General features: G+C 42.8%; 1 protein-coding gene across 6 annotated transcripts in view; it reads left to right on the forward strand.

Annotated features, from left to right (window-relative positions):
• ctnnd2b (catenin (cadherin-associated protein), delta 2b) overlaps positions 1-24,639 on the forward strand; it is a 157,478-nt gene that overhangs the window by 34,609 nt on the left and 98,230 nt on the right. For 3 of the 6 annotated variants that reach the window (XM_061839246.1, XM_061839247.1, XM_061839248.1), the window contains exons 3-4: positions 19,489-19,523; positions 23,110-23,229. In XM_061839246.1, coding sequence (XP_061695230.1) covers positions 19,489-19,523; positions 23,110-23,229 — 155 coding nt within the window. The remainder of the gene's footprint in view (positions 1-19,488; positions 19,524-23,109; positions 23,230-24,639) is intronic. The other 3 variants (XM_061839245.1, XM_061839249.1, XM_061839250.1) reach the window with 1 other exon arrangement.

Genomic DNA, 24,639 nt, shown 5'->3' on the forward strand with positions numbered 1-24,639 from the left:
ACTTTGAACCCCCCAGCTTTTAAAGACATACACCCATAATTACAAATGTTACAGTACTTATGCAGCCCATCAATGTGTTTTATTATGACTGCGTCCCCCACCGCTGCTTTTGTTAGCAACACAGTCTGGGCAACGTAGAGCAAAGAAAAGCTCGACATGCTGCTTATGTTTACTTTCGATATTAATGGAGAAAGTTAAAAGAGAAATGCTGTTGTTTTAAAGGTCAAGTGTCATCCCTGTAAACATTCTAAAACAGATATTGAAATGAAAAATACATATATCATTATTCACTTCAATGTCCATATGAAAAAATAAATATGAGCGGAGAGCGTGTCATCCATGTGCAAAGTTCCGAAAGTTTCATTCGACAGCTAAGTGGTCGCCATATTGGCTGCATCTCCTTCTCCTGCCGTGTTGGTCCCCACAATGTAGCAAAGACAAACACCCCCACACACACCCCCCCCCACACACACGCCCCCCCCCACACACACCCTCCTGTGGCAGTCTGCTTCTTTTGGCTGAGTATATATGTAACATTTGTCTAGTAATTGCTGGCACAGTGAGACTGCATGCTTGTCTGACTGCTGAGCGGCGTGTGTGCTTGCAAATGTGTTTGTGCAAGCAATGGCTGTAAATGCAGCATTCGTCTGGTGAGAACATGTGACCCATCTTGCGAGGCCATTACCCAGAAGGTGTCAGTGAACTGGACTTGCAGTTTACACTGAGCAATGTGGGTTTCCTTTTGAGTTTACTGGATACATATGTACAAAGAACAGTGTTGGACCCAAATTTACTACTCCAGTGCACAAAGGACAATTCCAAAATGGCAGTTTGATCAACAGGCTAGGTTGTTACACATGAGGGTAGTCATTGGAGGCAACTATATTCAAAAAGTGTGAGACAGAAGGAATGCCCAGTTAACAGCAACTGGATCAAGGATTAATGTGAGCCAGGAATGTGGAACTAGGAATGGTGTAACGTCACGACAAGGTATGACAAACTGGCAAACAGATAAAATGAGACATAAGGTTAAATTGGGTAATTAGGGTAAATGAGGTGGAGGTGTGGAAGAGGCCTGTCTGTCTGGTGGCCGCCCAAAGAGTGGACATCCTCGAAGAGGAACCCAAAGGCTTAGCAGGAACCCGACGGGAGCAGGTGATGGCTCCAGATGAAGACCTCCCAGGACGTGGTCGCGAGCCAGTGCCTGCCACGGGTCGGTTGATGCTGATACGTGAACCTGAGAAGCCGTAGATAGGTTGCCGCTGAGGCGTAATCGTCCAGCGACCGATCCTCGTCCGAGGCGCGGTCGTGGTCATCGGGCTCCCAAGGATCAGTCGCCGCTGAATTGTGGACATGGTCATAGAGCAGCTGAGCATGGGGCGCTGATGAGGCATGGACGTGGTCATCGGGCGGCTGAGGATCAGTCGCCACTGAGGCGTGGACGTGGTCATCAAGCGGCCGAGCATCGGTCTCCTATGAGGCTTGGACGTGGTCATCGGGTGGCCGAGAATCGGTCACTGTCGAGGCATGGACGTGGTCATTGGGCGGCTGAGGATCGGTCACCACTGAGGCGTGGATGTGGTCATCAAGCGGCCGAGTATCGTCTCCTATGAGGCTTGGACGTGGTCATCGGGTGGCCGAGAATCGGTCACTGTCGAGGCATAGACGTAGTCATTGGGCGGCTGAGGATCGGTCGCCACTGAGGCGTGGACGTGGTCATCAAGCGCCCGAGCATTGGTCTCCTATGAGGCTTGGACGTGGTCCTCGGGTGGCCAAGAATCGGTCACTGTCGAGGCATGGACGTGGTCATTGGGCGGCTGAGGATCGGTCGTCGTTGAGGCATGAATGGGGTCATTGGACGGCCGAGGATGGGCGTGGCTCGGCAGCCACCACGACGGGAGCGTGGCTCGACAACGGGTTGTTCTCCACCGAGGCGTGGACGTGGCTCGGCAGCGGGTCGGTTGCCACCGCGACATGGAAGTGTGTCGTCTGTGGCTTGGTCAAAGAGCAGCGGGATGTACAAGGGGGCATGCTACATCTGTGTTCCATCTAGCTGCTGCGGTGAGGACCTGGATAAATGACCCCAGAAAGGATTGGAGGACTTGAATGCATAGAGCGAAGGTCACAGGGGGAAGCATGGGGTGGCAAAACAAAATGACCGGGACTGATCACTGGGAGAGAAAAATCAAAGCCATTATCTGTGTCAAAATCAGGCAGCCGGTCATATAAATTCAGGTCTTCCTCGTATTCTAAAAAATCTGAGTCTAGCAAAATATGTGGTGGAGAGCGGGTCACAGTCGGAACATAATCAGGGCACAAGGGTGGTGCAGATGGCGCGATAAGCGAGGGCAACGAGATGGTACCCACCCGGAGAAGAGAGGCTTGGTCCTCGGGCTGGGAGCGGTGGGAGGCAGGCAAGCGGTGTGCCCGACGCCGTGGTCGGTGACGCCATATCTTCCCTGCTGGGTCCTGTTCTGGCTAGTTCATTCTGTCATAAACCAGCGGCACGGGGGTGGACCAAAATGCAAGACTTCCAACCAAAGTCATAATGTTCAGAGTGGTTTTATTCCAAAAACCAGTCAATACCAAAAGGCAGTCCAAAGCAAGGCAGAGGAACCAAAACGCTAGGCGAGGCAAGATCCAAAAAAACGTGAAACAAAGTCCGATGATTATGAGGCAAACCAAGAAGCATAACAAGACATGATGAAACTAAAATGGCACAGACTCACTGTGACAAAGGATTGCTCTACACTAACTTAAGCACAGTAGCGGAGTAACCCAGGATGTAGGGAAACATGCGCAACGAACTGGCAAATGTTGATGGCACATTTACCAGTTAAGTACTTAGTTCATTAGTGTCCCAAATTTGACACAGCTGTGACAGTTGTCTGAGGTGGCACTGTGGCATTGGCCAGACCATGCCGGTAACTTGACGTTAATGTTGGTCAGTGTCTTTTCTGTAGAGTTTTCCTATTTCAGTTTAAGTAAACAGAAGCAGACTAAAGTTGATTTGGAAGCTCTTTCTTCAAGTGGTATTGGGCAACATGATTATGCACAACAGGGTTCGCATAATAGCATTCCAACTTGACCATTAACCTACACAAGCAAAGCAATGAATGGCACTGTAGTTCATGTTAACCCAATTGAAGACGATTAGCGTAAACGCAGCCAAAATAAAAATAAAAGATATTTTCAGAGCCTGTTCATGTACTGTTTCTTGCTTTGTTATTGAAACCAAAAATACACAAAAATACTCTTTATCCTCCATATCTTTTCTGAAATAAGTTGACTGTTAAGGTCTGTCATTTCTCCCACAAAAGATCAAGAATATCTAATAAATTGAAGGTATAATTGGTGTGTGTGTGTTCATGTTGACTGTGTTCTTGTTGTTTAGAAAGAATAGAGATTCGTTGATAGATTATTCCCTCCACCTTCAGAACAAGGGTAAAATGATGCTTTTTAATTTTTTTTTATAAAATTAGTCATATTTGCCCAATATGTATTAGAATCTTTAAGTATGTAATGAGTGGATAAGTTTGTTATTAAGTTTGACTTTTCTTGACTGTTCCCATCTCTTCATGTGTTTGAAAGGGCAACGTCATCTGGAGTCACATCGCATCCTTCTCTTTAAATGCCATTGTTCTGAATGGATGTAACATTTGCTGTGTCTGGTCAACACAGATTTTGTTAAAAGGGCACAACCTCATTTGGTCCATAGAAATGTAATGCTGAATACTTTTCTAAAATCGAAATTGTCTTCTGAAAATGTTAATTAATGCCCTAAAAACAACATAAAAATTAACCTTTGCTTTGAACCTGACATTGGATATGAACAGCATTTTGTAGATTACTTAAAATTATGCTTGATTTGCTAAAGAGGAGGCTTGCAGGAGATATAATGGTGTCTTGAGGAAATTACTCTCGTAATTGGACTATGTGAACATTGTTTAAAAAAGAAAAAAGAATAAAAAACAATCCATGACTGTTCAAATTAGAACCATAAATTTTCGATAGATTGTCCATAATTGGAGCTGAAGATGGTCCCAGTTGAAGTATGAACACAAGGGAGGGTTCACCCTGGACGAACACAAGGGAGTGTACACCCTGGACTGGCCGCTAGACAATCACAGGGCACACATGTTGACAAGCAAACCTTTATCTACTCATACACCAATGTGGGTTTTGGGATGTGGTAGGCAGCCGAAGACATGAAGTAAAGTTGCACAGGCACGGGTCTACGCCATGTACCCTGGCTCCATTTCGGCACAGGCCCACCTGTGTGGGGTTTAACACAGGCCAAGATTCAACCCCAAACAACAATGTGCAGTGTCACAAAAATATCCATCCATTCTTGTCCGAACCACTTGTCCTCACAAGGGTCGCGGGCATGATAAAGCCTATCCCAGCTATCTCTGGCGGTGAAGCCAGATCCACCCTGAACTGGTCGCTGGCCAATCGCAGGCCACATGTAAACAAACAACCATTTGCACTTACTTTCACACCTACGGGGAAATGAAAATCTTCAATTGACTTACTGTGCATGTTTATGGGATTTGTGACAAAACCGTAGTACTCAGAGTCAATCCACACAGGCACAGGAGAACATGCAAACCCCACACAAGTGAGGCCGGATTTGAACCAACGATCTCCAAAATGTGAGGGCCAACCCCAAAGGCTGGGTAATGTCCAGGTGCGCGGGTTTGACCCTGTCCACGGAAACAATCTCAGGTCTACCGCCAATGTCCACGAGCAGGCTCTTATCCCTGCGCTCCACGACCCTGAACGGGCCGTCGTATGGGGGGCACAGGGGTCCACGGTGGGCATCATGTTGAATGAACACAAAATCCGCAGAGGGCAGGCAATGGGGCAGCCGGGCAGCTGGGGTGCCACGTTGCGACATGGGAACTGGCACGAACCCTTTGGTGGCCTCCAGCAGGGAGGACCGTTGCCTGGCTGCAGACCAAGGTGCAGTGGTCGGGGGACCCGGAGCGACTGGCCGTAAACGAGCTCAGCGGACGAGAACATCAGGTCCTCCTTGCGCACCTGAGGTCGAGCATGACCCACGGGAGCTCATGCTGGGGGTGATAGGCGGTAGTGCGGTGCAGCTTGACCCCCAAACTCTCAGCGACTGCGTTCCAGAGTTCAGAGGTAAACTGAGGGCCACGGTCAGAGGAACGGTCGGATGGGGTCCCGAAGCGTGCAACCCACGTGCCGATGAACGCCCGGGCCACGTCCGACGACATCGCCGAGGAGAGGCGAACGGCTTCGGGAGTAGTTCAAGTAGGTGAAACCGTGCGAGCGAGGAAGCGGACCCAGCAAGTCGACTTTGACGTGGTCGAACCCCCTCTCGGGGACAGCAAAGGGCTTAAGGGGGCTTTTGTGTGCCGATGCACCCTAGCACGGTGACAGGCCACGCACGAGTCGACCCATGCATGCACATCCTTCTTAAGCCCGCTGTAACACTTCCATGATTCCCCACGACATTTTAGGCAGAAAAAAACTTAATTGAGTAACGCTTAAGGTCTTCATTTTTGAAAGTGCTAATAAAACCCACATGCATCCATTTAAAGTCTGCCATGCATAAATCCAATGTGCTGTTTCCGAGTATCTACTTTATCTATACAATCAATTGCTTATCCTTTCAAACTATTTGTATATTTACATTAGGACCGCTAACTTGCCGAGCTGAGCTTGATCCTGTTGGATTGTTGGAATATATCTTGATATATCGCTAAAAATGAATGAATCGTTACACCTCTATTATTAAAATGATATACTGTAATAGTAGCCCATCAAAGATCACACTAAAATAAGAAAGATCTTCTCCATTGCATATTATACACAAGTACCTATCCAATTATTTATCGCCAAAATAAATTTCGAGTTCAAGTGACATTAGTGACTTTTTTATTTTATGTATTGTTGTCTTTAAAATGGAGATGGCACAATATAAGAATATCCTAAAAGAATAGGATGTCAAGCTGTATTCTAATTAATTCAGTCTTATTCCATTTAGTCATATTTTTGTAGCATATCGATCATAAGCTTTTTCACTCACAAACAAAAACAAAACTTTTACTATGCATTTTTAAGTGGCTTATTTTTTTGAAGTACAGCTCAGTGTTATTTAACATTGAAGCCTGATTAGCTTCTTTTTCTTCTTCTTCTTTTCCTTTCGGCTTGTCCTGTTAGGGGTCGCTACAGCATGTCATCTTTTTCCATCTTAGCCCATCTCCTGCATCTTCCTCTCTAACCCATGTCTTTCCTCACCACATCCATAAACCTTTTCTTTGGTCTTCCTCTCACTCTTTTGCCGAGCAGCTCCATCCTCAGCACCCTTTGACCAATATATTCACTCTCTCGCCTCTGGACATGTCCAAACCATCGAAGTCTGCTCTCGAACCTTGTCTCCAAAACATCCAATTTTGGCTGTTCCTCTAATGAGCTCATTTCTAAACCTATCCAACTTGTTCACACCAAGCGGGAACCTCACCATCTTAATTTCTGCTACCTCCAGTTCTGCTTCCTGTTGTTTCTTCAGAGCCGTCTCTAATCTGTACATCATGGCTGGCCTCATCAGTGTTTTGTAAAATTTGCCCTTCCAATAACAACAATACATTGCAAAAATAAATATTTCCCCTTTTTTTTTTATCAACATTACTGCATTACTGAATTTTAATGTTGGTCAGCATTGTGGTACTAGGACGGCAAAGTATTTTTAGGTGGTAATTTGTGTAAAAATTTTGGGAAGGACTGCTCTAGACTTTGCTATTATTTGCTATCAGAATTGTCTGATAACATCAGGTTTGGGAGTAATTGAAAAAATAACAAATTATGAAAAATGAAGAATAATTGTACTTTTGATGAATTAATTTTAAACAACTTCTTGTTTTCTATGGACACATTCTTGTGATGTTTCCAGCCGGAAGATACACATTGGACAAAGAATCAAAATGAAGTCAAAATTTAGACGACATAGAAATAATTTGGGCCAAGACATGACTGTTTTATGCATTCTTTTCTTTTGCCCATCTCCAGCTAGATCTTGAAGCAAACTTTTGGGCAATGATATAATTCCAATATTGGATGCCAACTCACTTGGATATCTGTTTCAGAGCAAATGAGAAAACCATGCACCACTCAAGTTGAATGTGAATAGGAAAATAATATGGCATTTAATTATGTTAATACTATTGTGCTCAATTGAAAGCTGGGCACACCTGTGTGTCAGCTGCAGCAAGCATTGACAGGTGGACATGTTGGCTCGAAAATTATGTTTTCTTTAATTTAGCTCTGGAAGTCTGCCATGTTTTTGGAACAGCTTGGCTGGACCCAATCAATAGCGATAAGGCGACCTGGCACGCGGCCCCGGTGTGTGGTGCAAAATGCGCAAGGATGTGGCATAAGCTTAAAGACCCTTATTGAGGTAGTCACAAATTCAATGTGAATGTTGAAATACCCGACCTGCAGAGTTTGACTCTTTCTTTGCAAAGAAAATTCTCCACGGGAAAACATTTGTAGATATTAAGTGTATGCCCGAACAAAACACAATCTTATAACCCCGAAATCATAGTACTCTTAGCAATGCAATACCTGTGAAAGTCATTTAAAGACACGAAATTTAATAACGATTCAGAACTAAATATTAAATAGGTCTATCGCAGCTGCAACTCTAGTGAGCATAAGCAGTACAGCAGTTAAAGAGATGGAAAATAAATTAACCGACAATAGGTTATTGAACATACAGGGGCAAGAAATGCTGTCTCTAAGTCCACCCAAGTATCTTCGGGTCACTAAATGTCTTTGGGCCATCCACTGAGTGGTTTTGTTTCCTGCAGAGAACCAAGATGTCCTCCTTGCATCTCATTTAACTTCTGGCTTCAAGTCAAAATGACTGCCTCCCACTGATCAATTTTGTGGGTCACAGGAGATTCCGCTTCTCTCTCTCCAAGTCTTTGTCTCATCCTCTGTGAGAACATTTGTTCTGATGATATAAGCGGGTTCACCACTTCTTCTCAAGATGTGGGAGGTTTCACAGCTTTTCAGCCCCAAAATATAAAATAATCAAATGAAAAACTTAAAAAGAAATCAATTCCTCACTTTGACTTCTCTGTGGTTCGCTTCCTCATTGGAAGAGGATCAAATGATGAGCAATGACATCCAGAATAATTACAATGCCACATGCACCGTGTTCATACAGTACGTTGAAACAAGCAATTCTAATAATATCCGTAGCTTGTGTCAATGGGATGTCGTGAAACTGAGCATCTCTGAAGGCTACAGTCACAAAGGAAAGCCTTTAATACATACTGTAACTACAGGCACTATATTCAAGAACAAAATGACAATTTCATCGATGGGCAATGGTTGCTCAGAAAATGGAGATTATACTGAAAAGTATTGTCGCTATCAAATCCCACATTTAATGCTTCATTTCTATGCATATCTTGACTTTCTTTAGCAATGAATAAAGTGAGGGGAAATATGAGCTCATTACTTTTTGACCGCCTCTTGTACATTTCTCAAACCACATTTACATGAAAATATATATTGCTGATATCAGGCCAAAATCTCCTATGTCCAAATTTGCTCAAGTTCACATTTTTTTCCACAAAATTGATACCACTGGTCACTCATTACATGATAATGCTATTTTTACAAATTATTCAGTGTTGAAAATGGCTTGCTCTCTTTGATGGTGTACTCTTACTGTTTAATGAAAATATTTTTTTAGGGGAGGTTATTGAATAATAATTTTAGAGATATGAAACTTCTGCCCGATGTCAGCAATATGTAAAAAAATGTATTCTTTGTATTGTAAGAAAGGTATTTTCATTGTGTAATTACACAGCAGCTACAGTAAACAAATGCTGCCATGGTCACGTTTTGCCTGCCAAATCTTTCTAATGAACCTCAAAGTGTGACTTGTCTCAATTTGAGACGACCTCAAATAAAATTCCACCAAGAATGAGAAATGAGCTCATCGACACTTTGCTCAATTTGCTCAATTGACTTTGCTCGGGCTAGCCCGAGAAGATCCTAGAAAGCATTTTTCCTCTTCCTATTCCCATTTGAGCAAGTTCAGCACTCTTCCAAGGATGTTGTCATTTTTCACCGATTTAATGATCTCATATTCAGTACACGGGATACACCAAGGCTACACATTTAGTGGCATCCACAGTTAGTTATTATTCCAACAGAATGGATAATTAGCTGAAGTTGAGGTGGGGGTAAAATAGAACTTAGAACTAGTACCTGGCATTCCAGCTTTGGGTGTTTAAAGATCGAATTAACTTCCTCCGCTTTTCTCTTGCTCTAGCATTAAACTACCCTCTTCAGACATTGTCTTTCTTACTTAGATGTACTGAGATCCTTGGGATGCCCACCACATGGAGTGGCATTATAGGTACTGTCATTTTAATTATCCTCTATGCCAGGGCTGCTACTACTGCTGACATTCCCATCTATCATGGATTCTTTACTACTCAGACTCTCTGCACTTAGTTGAGTTTTGTTCTTTATATACCGTGACGGGTCGCCATTCCCAAGCTCGCCAGAGTGAACATGATGTACTTCAGGGCCATGAAGTGGAAATGGGATGTGACAGAATTTTCACAGTTCACCCCATCTTACAGCATCTAAAGTGGTAGCAGGAGAGTTGTCGAGTGAGAGGCATTACCTCTGTCACCACAATTGCATAGCCTGAGTATGTGTCGCTATGGTCAGTTTGCAGCCTTTGTCGGCTTTAGACAGGGGATACTGTGTGGTGACAGGGAAGGATTACATTGCAGTGAAGTTTGCTGGTACTGACACATACTTGAATTACGTTATCATTGTCTAATGCATGAGAGCCTAAATTTGTTTTGAAACTATGGTTTAATCAACATAGTTTTCTTGACAAATAGGTTTTAATTTAAAATACTGTACTGCATTTTTAGTGCAGATTTTGTATGAGTATGTTAGAGTATCTCAACTGTCTTCAGGATACAACAAAAACTTGGAGGGGACTGTAAATACACCAACTTTGCGCAGGACCCTGCAATGTGACTAGTGCGCGCACAAACACTGTGATGATGACGCTCAAAAGATACTGCATGGTGTATTATGCATTTCTAGTACCATCAATCTTATTTGGAGGATTTAGGAATTTTTTTTTTTTTTTTTTGGTAATTTCGTGTGTTCTGAAAAATGTTACAAAAATAAAAAAGTTAATTTTCATGATGACACCATCCATTATCTGAGGCACTTATCCTCACAAGGGCCGCGGGAGTGCTGGAGCCTATCCCATCTATCTTCGGACAGGAGGCGGGTACACCCTGAACTGGTTCCCAGCCCATCACAGGTCTCATACTCTATACCACTCGCACTCACATTCACACCTAAGTATAATTTAAATTACCCAATGAATGCATGTTTTGAGAATGTGGAAGGAAACCAGAGTATCCAGATTAAACCAACGCAGGCACCGGGAGAACATGCAAACTCCACATAGGAAGAGCCACAATTTGGACCCCAGTCCTCAAATCCACACACCAGATACTCTTAACTACTGATGTTACCGGTGTCAGACAAATATGACCTCCCTGTGAATAGATGTAAATCAGTCTGCTTGACTCACCACTGTCAGTGGCAACAGTTCAATCTACATGCTTATTTTGCCACATGGGAAAAAGAAAAGTCCAACACAAGATCTTGAAAGCACACTGATTGTATAAGTGACATCTCTCGACAATAGGTGCGATAGCAATGCCACAGTGTTAACTGTTAATTATTTTGACAAATGACTTTTAACATTTAGATTAACATAACTAAATTTCAGTCACTGATGTTGTAGTGGTATACTCACCTGACTTTTGTGCGGGCAGTGTAGGTTGGTGTCTATATGTGCCTTGCAATGGACTGGTGACCAGTTCATGGTGTGGCCCATTTTTTGCTCAAAGTCAGCTAGGATAGTCTCCAGCGACACAATGATCCCAACTTGGATAAGCGGTATTTAAAATGGATGGGTAGAACAACATTATACCTTTTTAAAAGATCCTTCTGCAAAATGTGTGTGCTTTGAGACTCCACTCAAATTCATTCATCCAGTTTCTGTTCATCTTATATTCGCTTGGTGCTCGTGCATACTGGAGCCTATACCAGCTATCTTTGGGCAGTAGGTGTGGTACAACCACAATTGGTCACCAGCCAATCACAGGGCACAAAGAAACACAAAAAAAACAGTCACACTCACATTCATATTTAGGGGCAATTTAAAGTCTCTTTAAAATCTTGTCCAGTATTGTGTTGCTTAAATGCTTAAATGTTTGATCTTGGGTTCCTTTGTATGTATAAACCAGTAAATGAACCACAATGAGACAAATCCAAGTGGTGACATAGTCAATGGCAAAATTTTTGCTGATATCTTCTTAGATCAGTCTGGATCTTTTCTTTCCTTTCTGTTTGCTATCAGCTCAATTGGTGGCACCATAATCTCACCACTGTGTTGACCTGAGGAGTGGCCATTGTGGTCAGCACTGATAAGAAATACTATGTGGGCACAGTAATAAATGGATTATACACCACAGACTGCGTTCAGTCTGTGTATATTGGGTGGGTAAAATAACAGGATTTTTATTGCTATATCTGGCATTTGCTCATTTTAGCCTCATTGGATTTAGCAGGGTTGTCTTTGTTTCGCTGCATTTTCTCATTTTCTGTTAGCTGTTCCTCTTTCTTTTATGCTGCCTCGGTCCATCTCACTGTCGCCATCTTTTTTTTTTTTACTCAATATTTTTTTTTACTTCAAAGCCTTTTTAAATAGAATCTCTGACTAGATAATGGTATTTCACCCATTTCATCCTGTAATAATATCAAATAGCAATAAAAAAAAGACCGTGCACATTAAGATTTGTTTGTTATTCACCTTGTTAAATTCTTACTAATTGTAATTTTACCAAGGTGTTTTTGCTCCCCGCAAAGAAAAAAAAACTATGGCAATACATTTGTTAGTCTGGAAAATCATTATCCATAAATGACTGGCAAAACCTTCATATTGTCACGACCCATCGGAACGGGAGTAGGACCCAAATGCAAGGCTCGGAAGATGCAAGGTAGTTCGGGGAGAAACGTTTATTATTCCGTGGTCGGGGATCGGGCAAGCAGTCAAGTGCAGCAGCGGTAGTTGGGACGTCGAGCGAAGAGAGCGGGTGAGCGGGCAGGCAGGAGTCGGTACACAGGAGATCGATCAAGGAAGGCAGAAGTGTCAAGGGAGTCAGGCTTACAGGGTCGGTCGGAGAACAGGCGGAGGTCGGTACACACGGGATGACGATCAGGGATACGGAAGTACTCGAACGGGGCATGAAGCTCAACGATCTGGCGCAGACCAGTTGTCATCGGGGTCATGTAAATACACAGGATAATCAGCCCGCATGAGGCGCAGGTGTGCGCCTCCCAATCAGCGCAACCACGCGGGCACCTGCACAGCCCGGGCTGGAGCGGCAGGATCATGACAAATATTTCAATATCTGATCACACTTTTAGACATTTGTGTATATTCTACAGTTATTTACCACATACCTTATACTAAAATACTATGAAGTGATTTTACAGTGATTAACTACAGCATCCACTCCATCAGGGGGATTTTGGTTGATGTCACACAGATCATTACTGTAATTTGCATGCATCAGAATTGTGAATCTGTGTGCTCCCTGCATCCATTGCAACGTAAAATGTTGAATTTTTGCTTGTTTATGAAGACTAAGAATAAATGTAACATTGATCATGTGTGTTTAGGTTACGGATCCCTGATGGTGTAGTAGTACCCACGCCTGACTTTGGTGGAAGCAGTGTGGTGTCGATTCCCACTCAATGATGGTGTTGTAGCGATTACCAGACTAAATAAATTATAATTCATTTAGAATGGATAGACTCACTGGGAGCTACCCCTGTGTTAATTCTGGTTTGATGTAAATTTTAGATTATGCATTGTAAACCTCGTTTTTAAATTATGGGGCACTATGTCACTTGTTTTCGGTGCCTCACACTTAGGAAAAATGATGAGAAATCTTTTTCTTTGTTATTACTTGTTGATCAGTCTCCCTTGAATATGCACCAATCTGCACTTTTAGGACGCTACAACGTTGCACTTAGAATCGTTAACCAAGATCGAGGCAGGTGGGTCAAACTTTCGGGTTCAGCCCAAGGGAATAGATGCTCATAGGAGGTTCGGAGCAGGCACGGTGTGCCTGTTTCTGTCTTTAGGCAGGTATGCTCTTTGGCGTTTCTGGGTCACCTTGGTGAGGGTGAAACCATATAGCTCGATCAGGAACCTTGGGGCAGACCTGAAAATGCAGAGCACTGGCCAGGAAGAGCGTCAAGAGGTCCAAAAGAGTGAAGTGTGAGAGAGAGTGAGCCAAGCGTGGCTTTGGCCTTTTCTATCACTGGAGAAGGGACAATTGGGTGTTTTCATACCCGAGCTCGAACCGAGGGCAGCCAGACCATGCCTCGTCGATTCTTGTTTTTCATTTTAAGATTAATTTGATTTAAACCAGTGGATTTGTATAAAGTATCAATATCCAGATGAGAAGATTTTTTCTCGAGCGTTGAATTGTCCCACAGTCAAAAGTTCATATATTATAATGACTATGATAGATATTGTAGCGATTATCTCACTATTTTCAATAACATTCGTGTGTTTCTTTGCATTTCCTTTGTTGGCACAATGAACACAGATTCCACATCAGTCATTCAAGTTTACTGTCGTTACATCAGAGTGGCACAACAAATGTCCCGTCTCCTCATCCTTCCATTCCTGTGGCAACATGGGGCGGGTGCCCCAAACTGCAGGGTGTCATCTTCATCTCGTCAATATGTGCCCTGCGACTGACTGGTGACCAATTCAGGGTGTCATCTGCCTTTGTATTTTCCCTGAAGTTAGTTGGGATCGGCTCCAGCAGTCTCTTAACCCTTGTGAGGATAACTGGCTTGAAAAATAGATGGATATATGTTCATGTTACCTATGCTTTGTTGAATGTCTGGCTTATTTAACTCTCATATTACATGTTGTACTTTTTTCATGAAACACGATTAGAGTTGGGGATCGTTTGAATGTTAGCAATTCTGAATCCAGTTTCCCATTTTTGTTCTAGTTCAATTACACTTCTTTTAGGGGGTTGGGTCACAAAAGGTTGCGTGGTTTAAATAAAAGATGTCCAAATAATTTCCATTTCCTTTCAGCTAAAAGTTAAATATAGCTTTGATAAAATTGTAATGACGGCACGGTGGGGCAGCTAGTAAAGCGTTGGCCTAACAGTTCTGAGGTCCCGGGTTCAATCTGCGACCAACCTGTGTGGAGTTTGGATATTCTCCCTGTGCCTGTGTGGATTTTGTCCGGGCACTCAGGTTTCCTACCACATCCCAAAAACATGCAGCATTAATTGGACACTCTAAATTGCCCCTAGGTGTTATTGTGAGTGCGCCTGTTTGTCTGAATGTGCCCTGTGATTGGCTGGCAACCAGTTCAGGATGTACCCTGCTTCCCGACCATTGACAGCTGGAATAGGCTCCGGCACGGACCGCGACCCTTGTGAGGAGAAGCGGCTAAGTACATAAATGGATGTATAAAATTGTTATACTATACTTCCATCTTTCAAACAAAAAAGCCTTGTTGCTACCTTTTTCAGTTCTTTAATAATTAGTTTAAGAACATAGGTAGATTATACCAAAATTGTAAACTCTGTGATATGTGACTATGTGACAGTGGCACAGCTGTAAAGCGTTGGTCTCACGGTTCTGAGGACCTGGGTTCAATTCCAGCCCTCCCTGTGTGGAGTTTGCATGTTTTCCCCGTGCCTGCATGGGTTTTCTCCGGGCACTCTTATGTCCCCCCACATCCCAAAGACATACAACATTAATTGGACAATCTAAATTTGTCACAACCAAAACACGGGGTTGGACCCAAATGCACGGGCGGCGTAGAGGCAGTCCAGGAAACGTATTTATTCAGTCCAGTGTCAGGAATCAGGCAGACAGTCGACGGGAGCAGCAGCAACAAGTACGTCAGCCGTAGGAGGCAGGTCAGTGGGCAGGCTGGGGTCGGTACACGGGAGATCAGGAATGGGATTACGAGAGTGTGGGAATGAGGCATGAAGCAACGATCTGGCAAATGCCAGACCGTACATGTGGTTATATATAACTGGGATGTAATTACTAGAGATGAGGCGCAGGTGTGCGCCTCCGCTGATTTCGGCAGGTGCATGCCACATCGGGGACCGGTACGGTCAGGAAAGGGACCGGCAGGGCCATGACAAAATTGTCTGTGAGTGTGATTGTGAGTGCGACTAATTGTCTCTACGTGCCAAGCGATTAGCTGGAAACCAGTTCAGGGTGTACCCCGCCTCCTGCCCATTGACAGCTGCGATAGGCTCCAGCACCCCCACAATCCTTGTGAGGATAAGCGGCTATAAAATGTATGGATGGATGTGATGCACTTCAGCCATCTAGTGTACGTTTTTATGGGCATTAAAATCCAAAATCCTTTGGTGAGGAATGATGTCAGATCCCTCTGTAGCCTATGATGCAAAAAAAAAAAAAAAAGATGCAAAATTATATCTTTGGGATAGGTTGATCAATTTTCAAAAGACGTAAATCGTTTTTTTTTTAAATGAATGGAACCAAATGCTATAAAATGCGAATCATTGTCCCCACCTACCGATGAGGTACAAGGTTTGTCTTTGTGATAGTGTGAGACAATGTTTATGTTAATTTTGTTGCAATTTATTGTGATCTAAAGTTGCATCAGTGACCCTATAGCCCAATTTTAAATCGGTGCTTATGTTGGTTTGAACACTAAAATAAACACTAAAACCATCAGTGGAAAAGTGCAAACAACCCTGTAGCCTTGTTAGCATCTCATTGTAGGCATGAACGTATTTTACTGTTTCACACACCCAGTTGGCAGAGAGTTGACTTCACTCAAGTGTAAGATGAGGCATTTAGATGCAACACATCATAAAAGCCTTGTCTGCTGCATATAACCTAATTCGAAGTGTTGCACTGAGGCAACTGGTCATTCATTTTTACAAAGTTAAGACACACTTTTGTTCGTCCCAGCCACAGTTGGATACGAGCACATCGTCATGCGCTTTCTTCTTTTTTGGTTTAAGCTTCTTCATTGTTGTTCGCCATTTCTTTTTCAAAGCTGCAAGACAAGGCAATGAAACCTGGAATGGACATGTTTAATTTTTAACGATTCTGGGAGAACCTGAATGTTAGTCCTGGTTCCACTAAGTTCTCGATACCACAACCAAACCCTAACTGTGGGTTGTGTGCAATTGAGACACATTCTGATCTGCTCTACTGTGTCCAAGCTAAAGGCTAAAAGAGCTCCTGTTTATCTTGTATAACTCATTAGTACCATAATATGTCTAAATATTTATTTGATGCAGTTGTTGATAAGTTACACAAAGTAAACTTTCCCACATTTACTTGCAACAGCGTTGCCAATAAGTTACTGTAAAAACTCAAACAATGCACACCTTTGGCTTTTAATCAAAACATTTGATGACCCAACTATGGAACTTTTTGGTGAGCAATGATAGAGCAGTGAAATTAGCTTATAAAGAGACATAAAGATTTTTTTTTTTTTTAATGATGCTCGTTAACTTTTATTACTGCTATACTAATCCAAATAATTGTAGAATATGAGGTAACCTTTCAGTTTTAAGGTTATGGACAGTTTACGATTTATTTTCATCTTCATTAGGAAACAACAATTACATGCACTACTTTATTGTGCTTTTAATATCCACACCACTTGTAAAATCACCCACTATATCCAAAGTTGTTGCTTCTGTCAACTTCTTCTTCTCATGACCTGTGTCATTTTATAATAAGTACAATTTTGACAACACGCTCAGAATCTCATCTTTACTAACTGCTGCTTGATTCATGACCACTTCTTCTTCCAAAATTCTTGTGGTCATTTTTAGTAGCCCGGACAAAAACAATCTAGCATTACTCTTCAGCCAAAGCCTAGTAATAAACACTCCACTGTTCAAATAAAATAGAGAGCTGGATCACACAAGTAAATACAAATGGAATGGGCTGATGCTCTGCGCACTCTGAGCACATATACAGTACACAAAGCAATATACATTAAATATATTATTAGTGGTGTATGCAATGCTGCAGTGAATTTGATCAATGTATCAGTTATTTTTCTCCTAGCTTGGTAGATATAATGGGACGTAGCACTTGTTGTGTTCTGTTGGTTGATTGGTCAATTAAATGTTTCAGAATGATTTCACTATCCAGAAGAAGAAATATATTAATCCAGCTATCAATTTTCAAAACCACTTATCCTAAGGAGAAGACATAACTTTGGAGTCCTAGAAAGGACACACACACACACACACACACACACACCACACACACACACACACACACACAATGGAATATATTTTTAATGTAGAGTTTAGGCAGGAAATACCACCTCAGCAATGGAGGCATGGAACATTGCCCATTCGGACTTAATGTCCCCCGTCTCTCCCCGGAACTTGAACGAAGTTCTGCCGAGGGTGGAAGTCGAATCTCCTTCTGACAGATATTCTGCCAGCCATTCCCAGCAGACCCTCATAATATGTTTGGGCCTGCCATGTTGGAACACCATCTTCGTCCACCATCCGAGCCAACTCATCACCAGGTGGTAATCAGTTCACAGCTCCACCCACTCTTCACCAGAGTGTCCAAGACATGCGGCCACAAGTCCGATGACACGACCACAAAGTCTATTGTCAAACTCCGGCCCTTGGTGCCCTGGTGCCAAGTGCACACGTGGACACCCTAATGCTTGAACCTGGTGTTCGTTAAGGACAGTCCATGATTAGCATAGAAGTCCAATAGTAGAATACTGGTTGGGTTCTTATTGGGGGTGTCTTTCCTCCCAGTCACACCTTTCTAGGTTCACTGTCACTGCCAGTGTGAGCATTGAAGCCCCACCTCCAGGCCTGGCTCCAGAGTGAGGTCCCGGTGACCAGCAAGGAAACTTTAATCCATTTATATTACTCATCAGAGGGGTCTTTATTTTTGCCTTGTTTTGTCTGGTCCCTCACCTAGGACCTGTTTGTCATGGGTGACCCTAGCAGGGGCATGAAGCCCCTGACAACTTAGCTCCCATGATGATTGGGATTGACAAACCCCTCCACCACGATAAGGCTTTAAGTGGATAACGCTGAAGGAGTTCAGCTACATACACATACATGGATAAACAAGGCTGTTCACCATGGTTAATGTGTCCCTGTTCATTTTTGTACGTCTAAGATGTGAGATGCACATCAATCAATAAAAAACCTTTTTTTTTTCCCTTTAGATGTGTTCTGCACTAAGGAACCTTCCATCGGGCACCTTTCTCATAAAGAACCTCCCAGTGGATGGCCATAGTGATGGTTGACTTTCTGGGACAGTGGTTCCCAAAGTCAACCTGGGCCCGGACCCCCAGTGAGTCATTCAAAAAGCTCCCAGACCCCCAACCTCAACTTTCACCAATAATGTAGTCCTGGATACAGCTGTGCCATTCTGGTACAAAGAAAAACTCAATTTTAGTGGCTCACGTGCTCTTGCTTTTTATTTTTGCACAATAAATCAAAACGTGGTTCAACACTTTAAAGGGCAAGTCTCACATCATGATTAGCTTCCAGATGATTTCGTTTTTTCGTCTTCACATCACGGACCCCCTGGGGGTCCTTGGACCCCACTTTGGGAATCACTGTTCTAGAACCTTCGTCCATTTCACAACTGCTTCTCTGGAGCTCAGCTCAGTGATATTTGGGTTGTTTACCTCTCTTGCAAACTCTTTTCTCCACCAATTGCTCAGTTTGGCCAGATGGCCAGCTCTAGGAAGGGTTCTGGTAATCCCAAACATCTTCCATTTAAGGATTATGAAGGCCATTATTCTCTTAGGAACCTTAAGTGCAGTAGAATTTTTTTTGTAACCTTAGTAATAGAGTTCAGTTCATGAATAATTTGGTGGTGTAAAGTACCTTAGTTTGATTGGTACTTACTCCCTAAAATACATTTAGCCATTTGAGATGTTATGGTGTGAATGGTAGAGTCCAGCCTTGAATCAAAATGGCTGTTCTCATCCACTGTGAACCAAAAAGTATCATTGAATAGCAATAATGACTGGACATACATAAAAATACTCTTAAGTAGTTTCTAAAGTAATCACAGGTAAAAACAGCCTTTGTGTTTTATTGACAATTATTGGTTCCCGATGAAATAGAATCAAGATGGTCTCTCTCATTGTTTTAGCTGAATTGTAAACCATAACTCTAAGAACTAATTATTTACTATTTATGATATTTTATACAACATGGCGCTGGTGACTTTATTGTTCTAGTGTTTTGTAAACGAGGCCAGCAGAGACAACAACATGTATGTTGTTTATTTGATCTTCTATGCAAATGGTTCTAACCTTGTTTGGTTTCTGTCATTTGTCTCTTGCAGCTCAGCAGAGGAGAAATTTCGCTGGAACAACCAAGGTAGTAAATCCTTCCACTAAAATCTCATCATGAATTTAATCTAGTGGACTATTGTTTGAATTCTGCCACTGCTCTGTGCTGACTGTGCACACTGCATCGTGCATCCATCCATTGTTCAGATTCAATTCTTTTCAAGAAACATGATGGCTGCTGTAGAAAAGGACTCCTGGGCAAAGCAAATTCTGAGCATAGACAGAACAATAATTCATCTCACTAATAGTCTTGCATTTCTGACTAAATGTTGAGTAAAAACCACATAAACTACTTTCTCATCATTATCTTGTGACTCTAAGCTTGTATTTGTTTTCTTCCAAAAATTCAGTAGTTCATGCTTGCCGCACTTTATTTTTCAGTCTGATTTGACCTTTGACTAGTGATTAATATTTGTGCAAAGGTAATGACTTAAATGAGGGGTGTTTTTTTTTTTTCATTTTTTTTAACATTTTAATCTTGTCTTTTAAAGTTACAGCTTTGTCCTGTAGAGTAAAAAAAAAAATCAAAACAGTTGTCAGAAATGTTAGACACGCTTTGGCATGGAAAAAAGAAACAATTTCTCATTACACTTAGTCTTTTAGATCTTGTCATAACTCTTGTACCCTGAAGAACTCATAATCTCTGAAAAAAATTGGTTTAGAAATTATTATGAATTTTGGCCGGGGTCATCATAATAGTAAGACCAGCATGTAACCAGTGGAGACTTTCCTGGAATTGGTTTCTCCCAGTGTCATTTCTGTGCAATAGCATCAACTAAAATCAATAACACTGTCCTCCGAAATCCACTCACTAAAACCTTTACTATTACCATTTGTCGCCGTCTCACTCAGTAAGAGCAGCTGCTCATCGGACTCGCTTCGATGGATTTGTCCACGTGTCTGCCAAACCAAGCTTGGGACGTAGGGCTGCAGTATCGTAAACATTGTCACGTCAGTGCCACAAGATGTGTTGCAGGGTTATTAATTAGATTTACCTCTTAACTCAGGCTCCGCACCCAGGGTCTGATTTAAAAAGATCCCAAATAGTGGGTGCTAAATTATGTTTTCTCACTCAAAAACTGCACGTGCTATTTGTAGGTATGTTGTCATTTACAAAGATTGAAATCTTTTATTGCGATCCCAAATAGCCTGCACAAACTAATGCTAAAAACTAAATATTTTGCGGGTGAAGCATTTTTTAATTATCTGAGACGCTTATCCTCACAAGGGTCGCGGGAGTGCTGGAGCTTATCCCAGATATCTTTAGGCAGGATGCAGGGTACACCCTGAACTGGTTGCCAGTATATAGATAATAACAAGCATTCACACTCACATTCACACCTAAGTGCAATTTAAATTATGAATGAATGCATGTTTTTGGGATGTGGAAGGAAACCAGAGGGCCCAGAGAAAACCCACGCAGGCACAGGGAGAACATGCAAACTCTAAACAAGCGGAGACGGAATTTGAACCCCATTCGGCAGGACTTTGAGGCAAATGCTCTGACCAGTCATTCAACCATGCCGCCGTACAGGAAACAGTCATATTTAGTTTACGGTACAGTATTAAGCTTCATGTAGCGCTGATGGTTTTGACCATGGAACATTTGAGAGAGCACCAGTGGTGCAAGATGAAATTGAAATTCATGGCATTGGAAGTGTTGATGGAAGATAAACCAGACAAATAAAAATATTACTGTGACAGAAAAAAATAATCTGTGGCTATCATATGGTGGAGCCATGAACTGCATTAAAGCCATGTTTTGTTTGATTTCACTCATCCTGAGGGCTGTTCAGAGATAAGATTGCATTTAAAATTTGGTTTAAATACTGCTACAGGAGAGGCCACCAGCAGACAATTGTCAGACTGTGCTGGAATGAACCGGGCGCAAGCAAATGCGAGTTTCAACACTAATTATATCGCAGGACTCCTTGTGACTTTCTCTACGTCAGCCCTTTAGATCATTACAAAGCTCACAAAATCCATTTCTCAAAAAGGATGTACATAGAGCTGTGAACAAAAATAAAAATTGGCATTCACTTTAAACTCCATGCTGAATAGGTAGAGATACACACGCATGCAAATTCTATGGCTATGCATCAGGGAGAAATACACTAATTGCTCTTAAAAGTATTCGATAAATCTAAATAACAAGGTTAAATGCGACATGTCTATACTGTCCAACCCAAGTCCTTGCAGACTAAGGTATTTCCATCCACAGATTATGCAATTTTGGGCCATGCCTTGTGCACTATGGCACATTCATGCTTGGAAAGTATAGAGCCGTCCTTGAATATACATTCCACTGATTTGCATTAACAATGTATCCAATAGGTCATGTAATATGTACTCTATCTTGACAATGTGATGTTAAATCCTCTCTCATTTAATAGTGTTTTGAGATTTTTATCGACAATTACGAATTTTCAGGGGCACGGCCATTTTCACGGGTCACTTGACCTACGTGGACGGATGTGACGTGTTACGTGTTGTTCCAAACGCTCGATTACATGGGACACCGTTATGCCCAGTGCTGATTTCTCAGATTTATCCTCCTCTGATGAAGAAATAGCAGTATCGGTTGAGCAGGAAGACAGAGGAATACTTCCATACAGATTTTAACCTGTGGCTGTAAATAATGTTGAATATTCAGATGGTTTTCCGGACGGAAATGATGCAGAGTCTGACGAGCAAGCTCCGCCCCCAAAGCTTGGCTAATGGCCTCCGCCGCCGCTGCCGAAGCTCGGCTCGCGGCCCAGTGCTGGAGCTCGCTCGTGAGACTCTGCCTCATTCCCGTCCAAAGAAACATCTGTGGTTGCCAGCTGCCGGCCCGGAGCTACGGGGGCTTTTGATTACGCACTTATGTCCTGCGCGTAGGCCTCCGAATAGTCAGTCTCCGCGTCATTCCCATCTGAAGAACCATCCGTATATTCAACATCATTGACAGCCACAGGTTCAAATCGGAGTCGTGAGCTGAGTTTTGCTGAGCGGCGAAGCTGTGAGCTCGCTTCCCCCCGAGCAAGCTCTACCGCTCGGCTGTAAATAATGTTGAATAATCGGATGGTTCTTCGGGCGGAATGATGCAGAGTCTGGCGAGCTTCTTCCCTGGCAGAGCGAGCCCCGGGGGTTGGCGGGGAGAGACTTCACAGCTCCGCCACTCTCTGTGGAAGTATTCCTCCGTCTTCCTGATCAACCGATACTGCTATTTCTTCATCAGATGAGGATAAATCTGAGAAATCAGCGGTGGGCATAATGGTGTCCCATGTAATCGAGCATTTGGAACGGCACGTAACACGCCACATCCGCCCATGTAGGTCATGTGACTCGTAAAAATGGCAGCGACCCTGAAAATTCGTAATTCTGAATAAAAATCTTCTCAAAACACTATTAAATGAGAGAGGATTTAACATCACATTGTCAAGATAGAGTACATATTACATGACCTATTGGATACATTGTTAATGCAAACCAATTGAATTCCCCTTTAAGGAAGAGATTTGCCTTAATCAGCACTCCTTGTATAGTAAGATATTGCTGTACACATCAATGGACAACCTTGATATATGAGATAATGATGCAACGATGTAATGTGTTCTTTTTGGTTTTTTCACAAGCAGATGGACAGAAGGACATAGAGGAGGAGCTGACAACAGGCCTGGAGTTGGTGGACTCCTGTATAAGATCGCTACAGGAATCAGGCATTTTGGACTCACAGGACACTTCTACCGGAGATCGTAAGACCATTGTTATGATTATTATTGTATGACTTAATTAATAAAGACACAACTTTCTTCATTCTTTGCTGAAATTGGAAACATGACTTCTTGAAATATAATACCATGGGATCTTCCACATCAATAGGGAAGAGAATTAAAGTGTTAATATATTTCCCTTGATTTTTTTTTTAGAAGAAGCAATCTTAATTTGTCCTGCAAAGAAAAATTCCCTTTGTTTCCCCCCCCTCCGCAAAATATATGCATACAGTACACTACAAAAGTTTGAGCTCAAACAGATAATCTCAAGTTTTTCTCTAAAAACACCATTTGGTGGTAATTTACAGGACAAATGTCATATCTCCATCCATTCCTTTTTCCCGTTTATCCGAGGCCAGGTCGCGGAGGACTTAATTTTCGCAGGGAAGCTCAAACTTCTCTCTCCTCAGCTGCTTCATCTAGCTCTTCCTGGAGGATCCAGAGGCATTCCCAAGCCTGCCAAAAGACATAATCTGTCCATCGTGTCCTGCAGACACTGCACAAATCCGCTTGTCAATCTCATCTTCCATTCTTCCCTCCCTTGTAAATACGAAAGCATGATATATGAACTCCTCATTCCTCCTTTCCTTGGGGAAGGATCTCATCCCTGACCCGGAGAATGCAGTCCAACCTTTTCTGACTGAGTACCACGGTCTTAGATTTAGAGGTAGTGATTCTCATGCCAGCCACTTCACACTCTGGTGCGAACTGCTCCAGTGAGCATTGGAGATCACGGCTCAATGAAGCCAACAGAACCACATTATCTGAAGAAAGCAGAGATGCAATACTGAGGCCATCAAACCGGAATCTTTCTACACCTTGGCTGTGCCTAGAAATTCTGTCCATAAAAGTTATGAACGACATTAGTGACAACGGACAATTGTGGCAGAGACCAACCCTCACCAGAAAGGAATCCGACATACTCCCTGCAATGTGGACCAAACTCTGACCCCGGTCGTACAGGGAACCTTCTTAGGGGCTTTGGTACCACATACTCCGGAAGCACCCCTCCTGTCCCCAGGGGACACAGTAAAATGCTTTCTCCAAGTCCACAAAGAACATTTACACTTGTTGGGCTGAGCCACTGTTTCATGGTCAGAATGAAAATCACACTACTCCTCCTGAAGCTGAGATTCGATTTCCCGACGGACCCTCATCTCCAGTACACATGTGAATAAACCTTACCAGGGAGGCTGAGAAGTGCAATCCCCCTGTAATTGGAACACACCCTCTGATCCCCTTTTCAAAAAACGGACTACCCCCCACGCTGCTAATTCAGAGGTCCTATCACCAATGTCCACACAATGTTGCAGAACTGTGTCAACCACGACAGCTCCAAGAAATCCATGCATAGCTTTGTCGAACTCTGGACGAAACTATTCCACTCTCGGG

This window comes from Syngnathoides biaculeatus, chromosome 13 (assembly GCF_019802595.1).
Source record: "Syngnathoides biaculeatus isolate LvHL_M chromosome 13, ASM1980259v1, whole genome shotgun sequence".
NCBI lineage: Eukaryota > Metazoa > Chordata > Actinopteri > Syngnathiformes > Syngnathidae > Syngnathoides > Syngnathoides biaculeatus.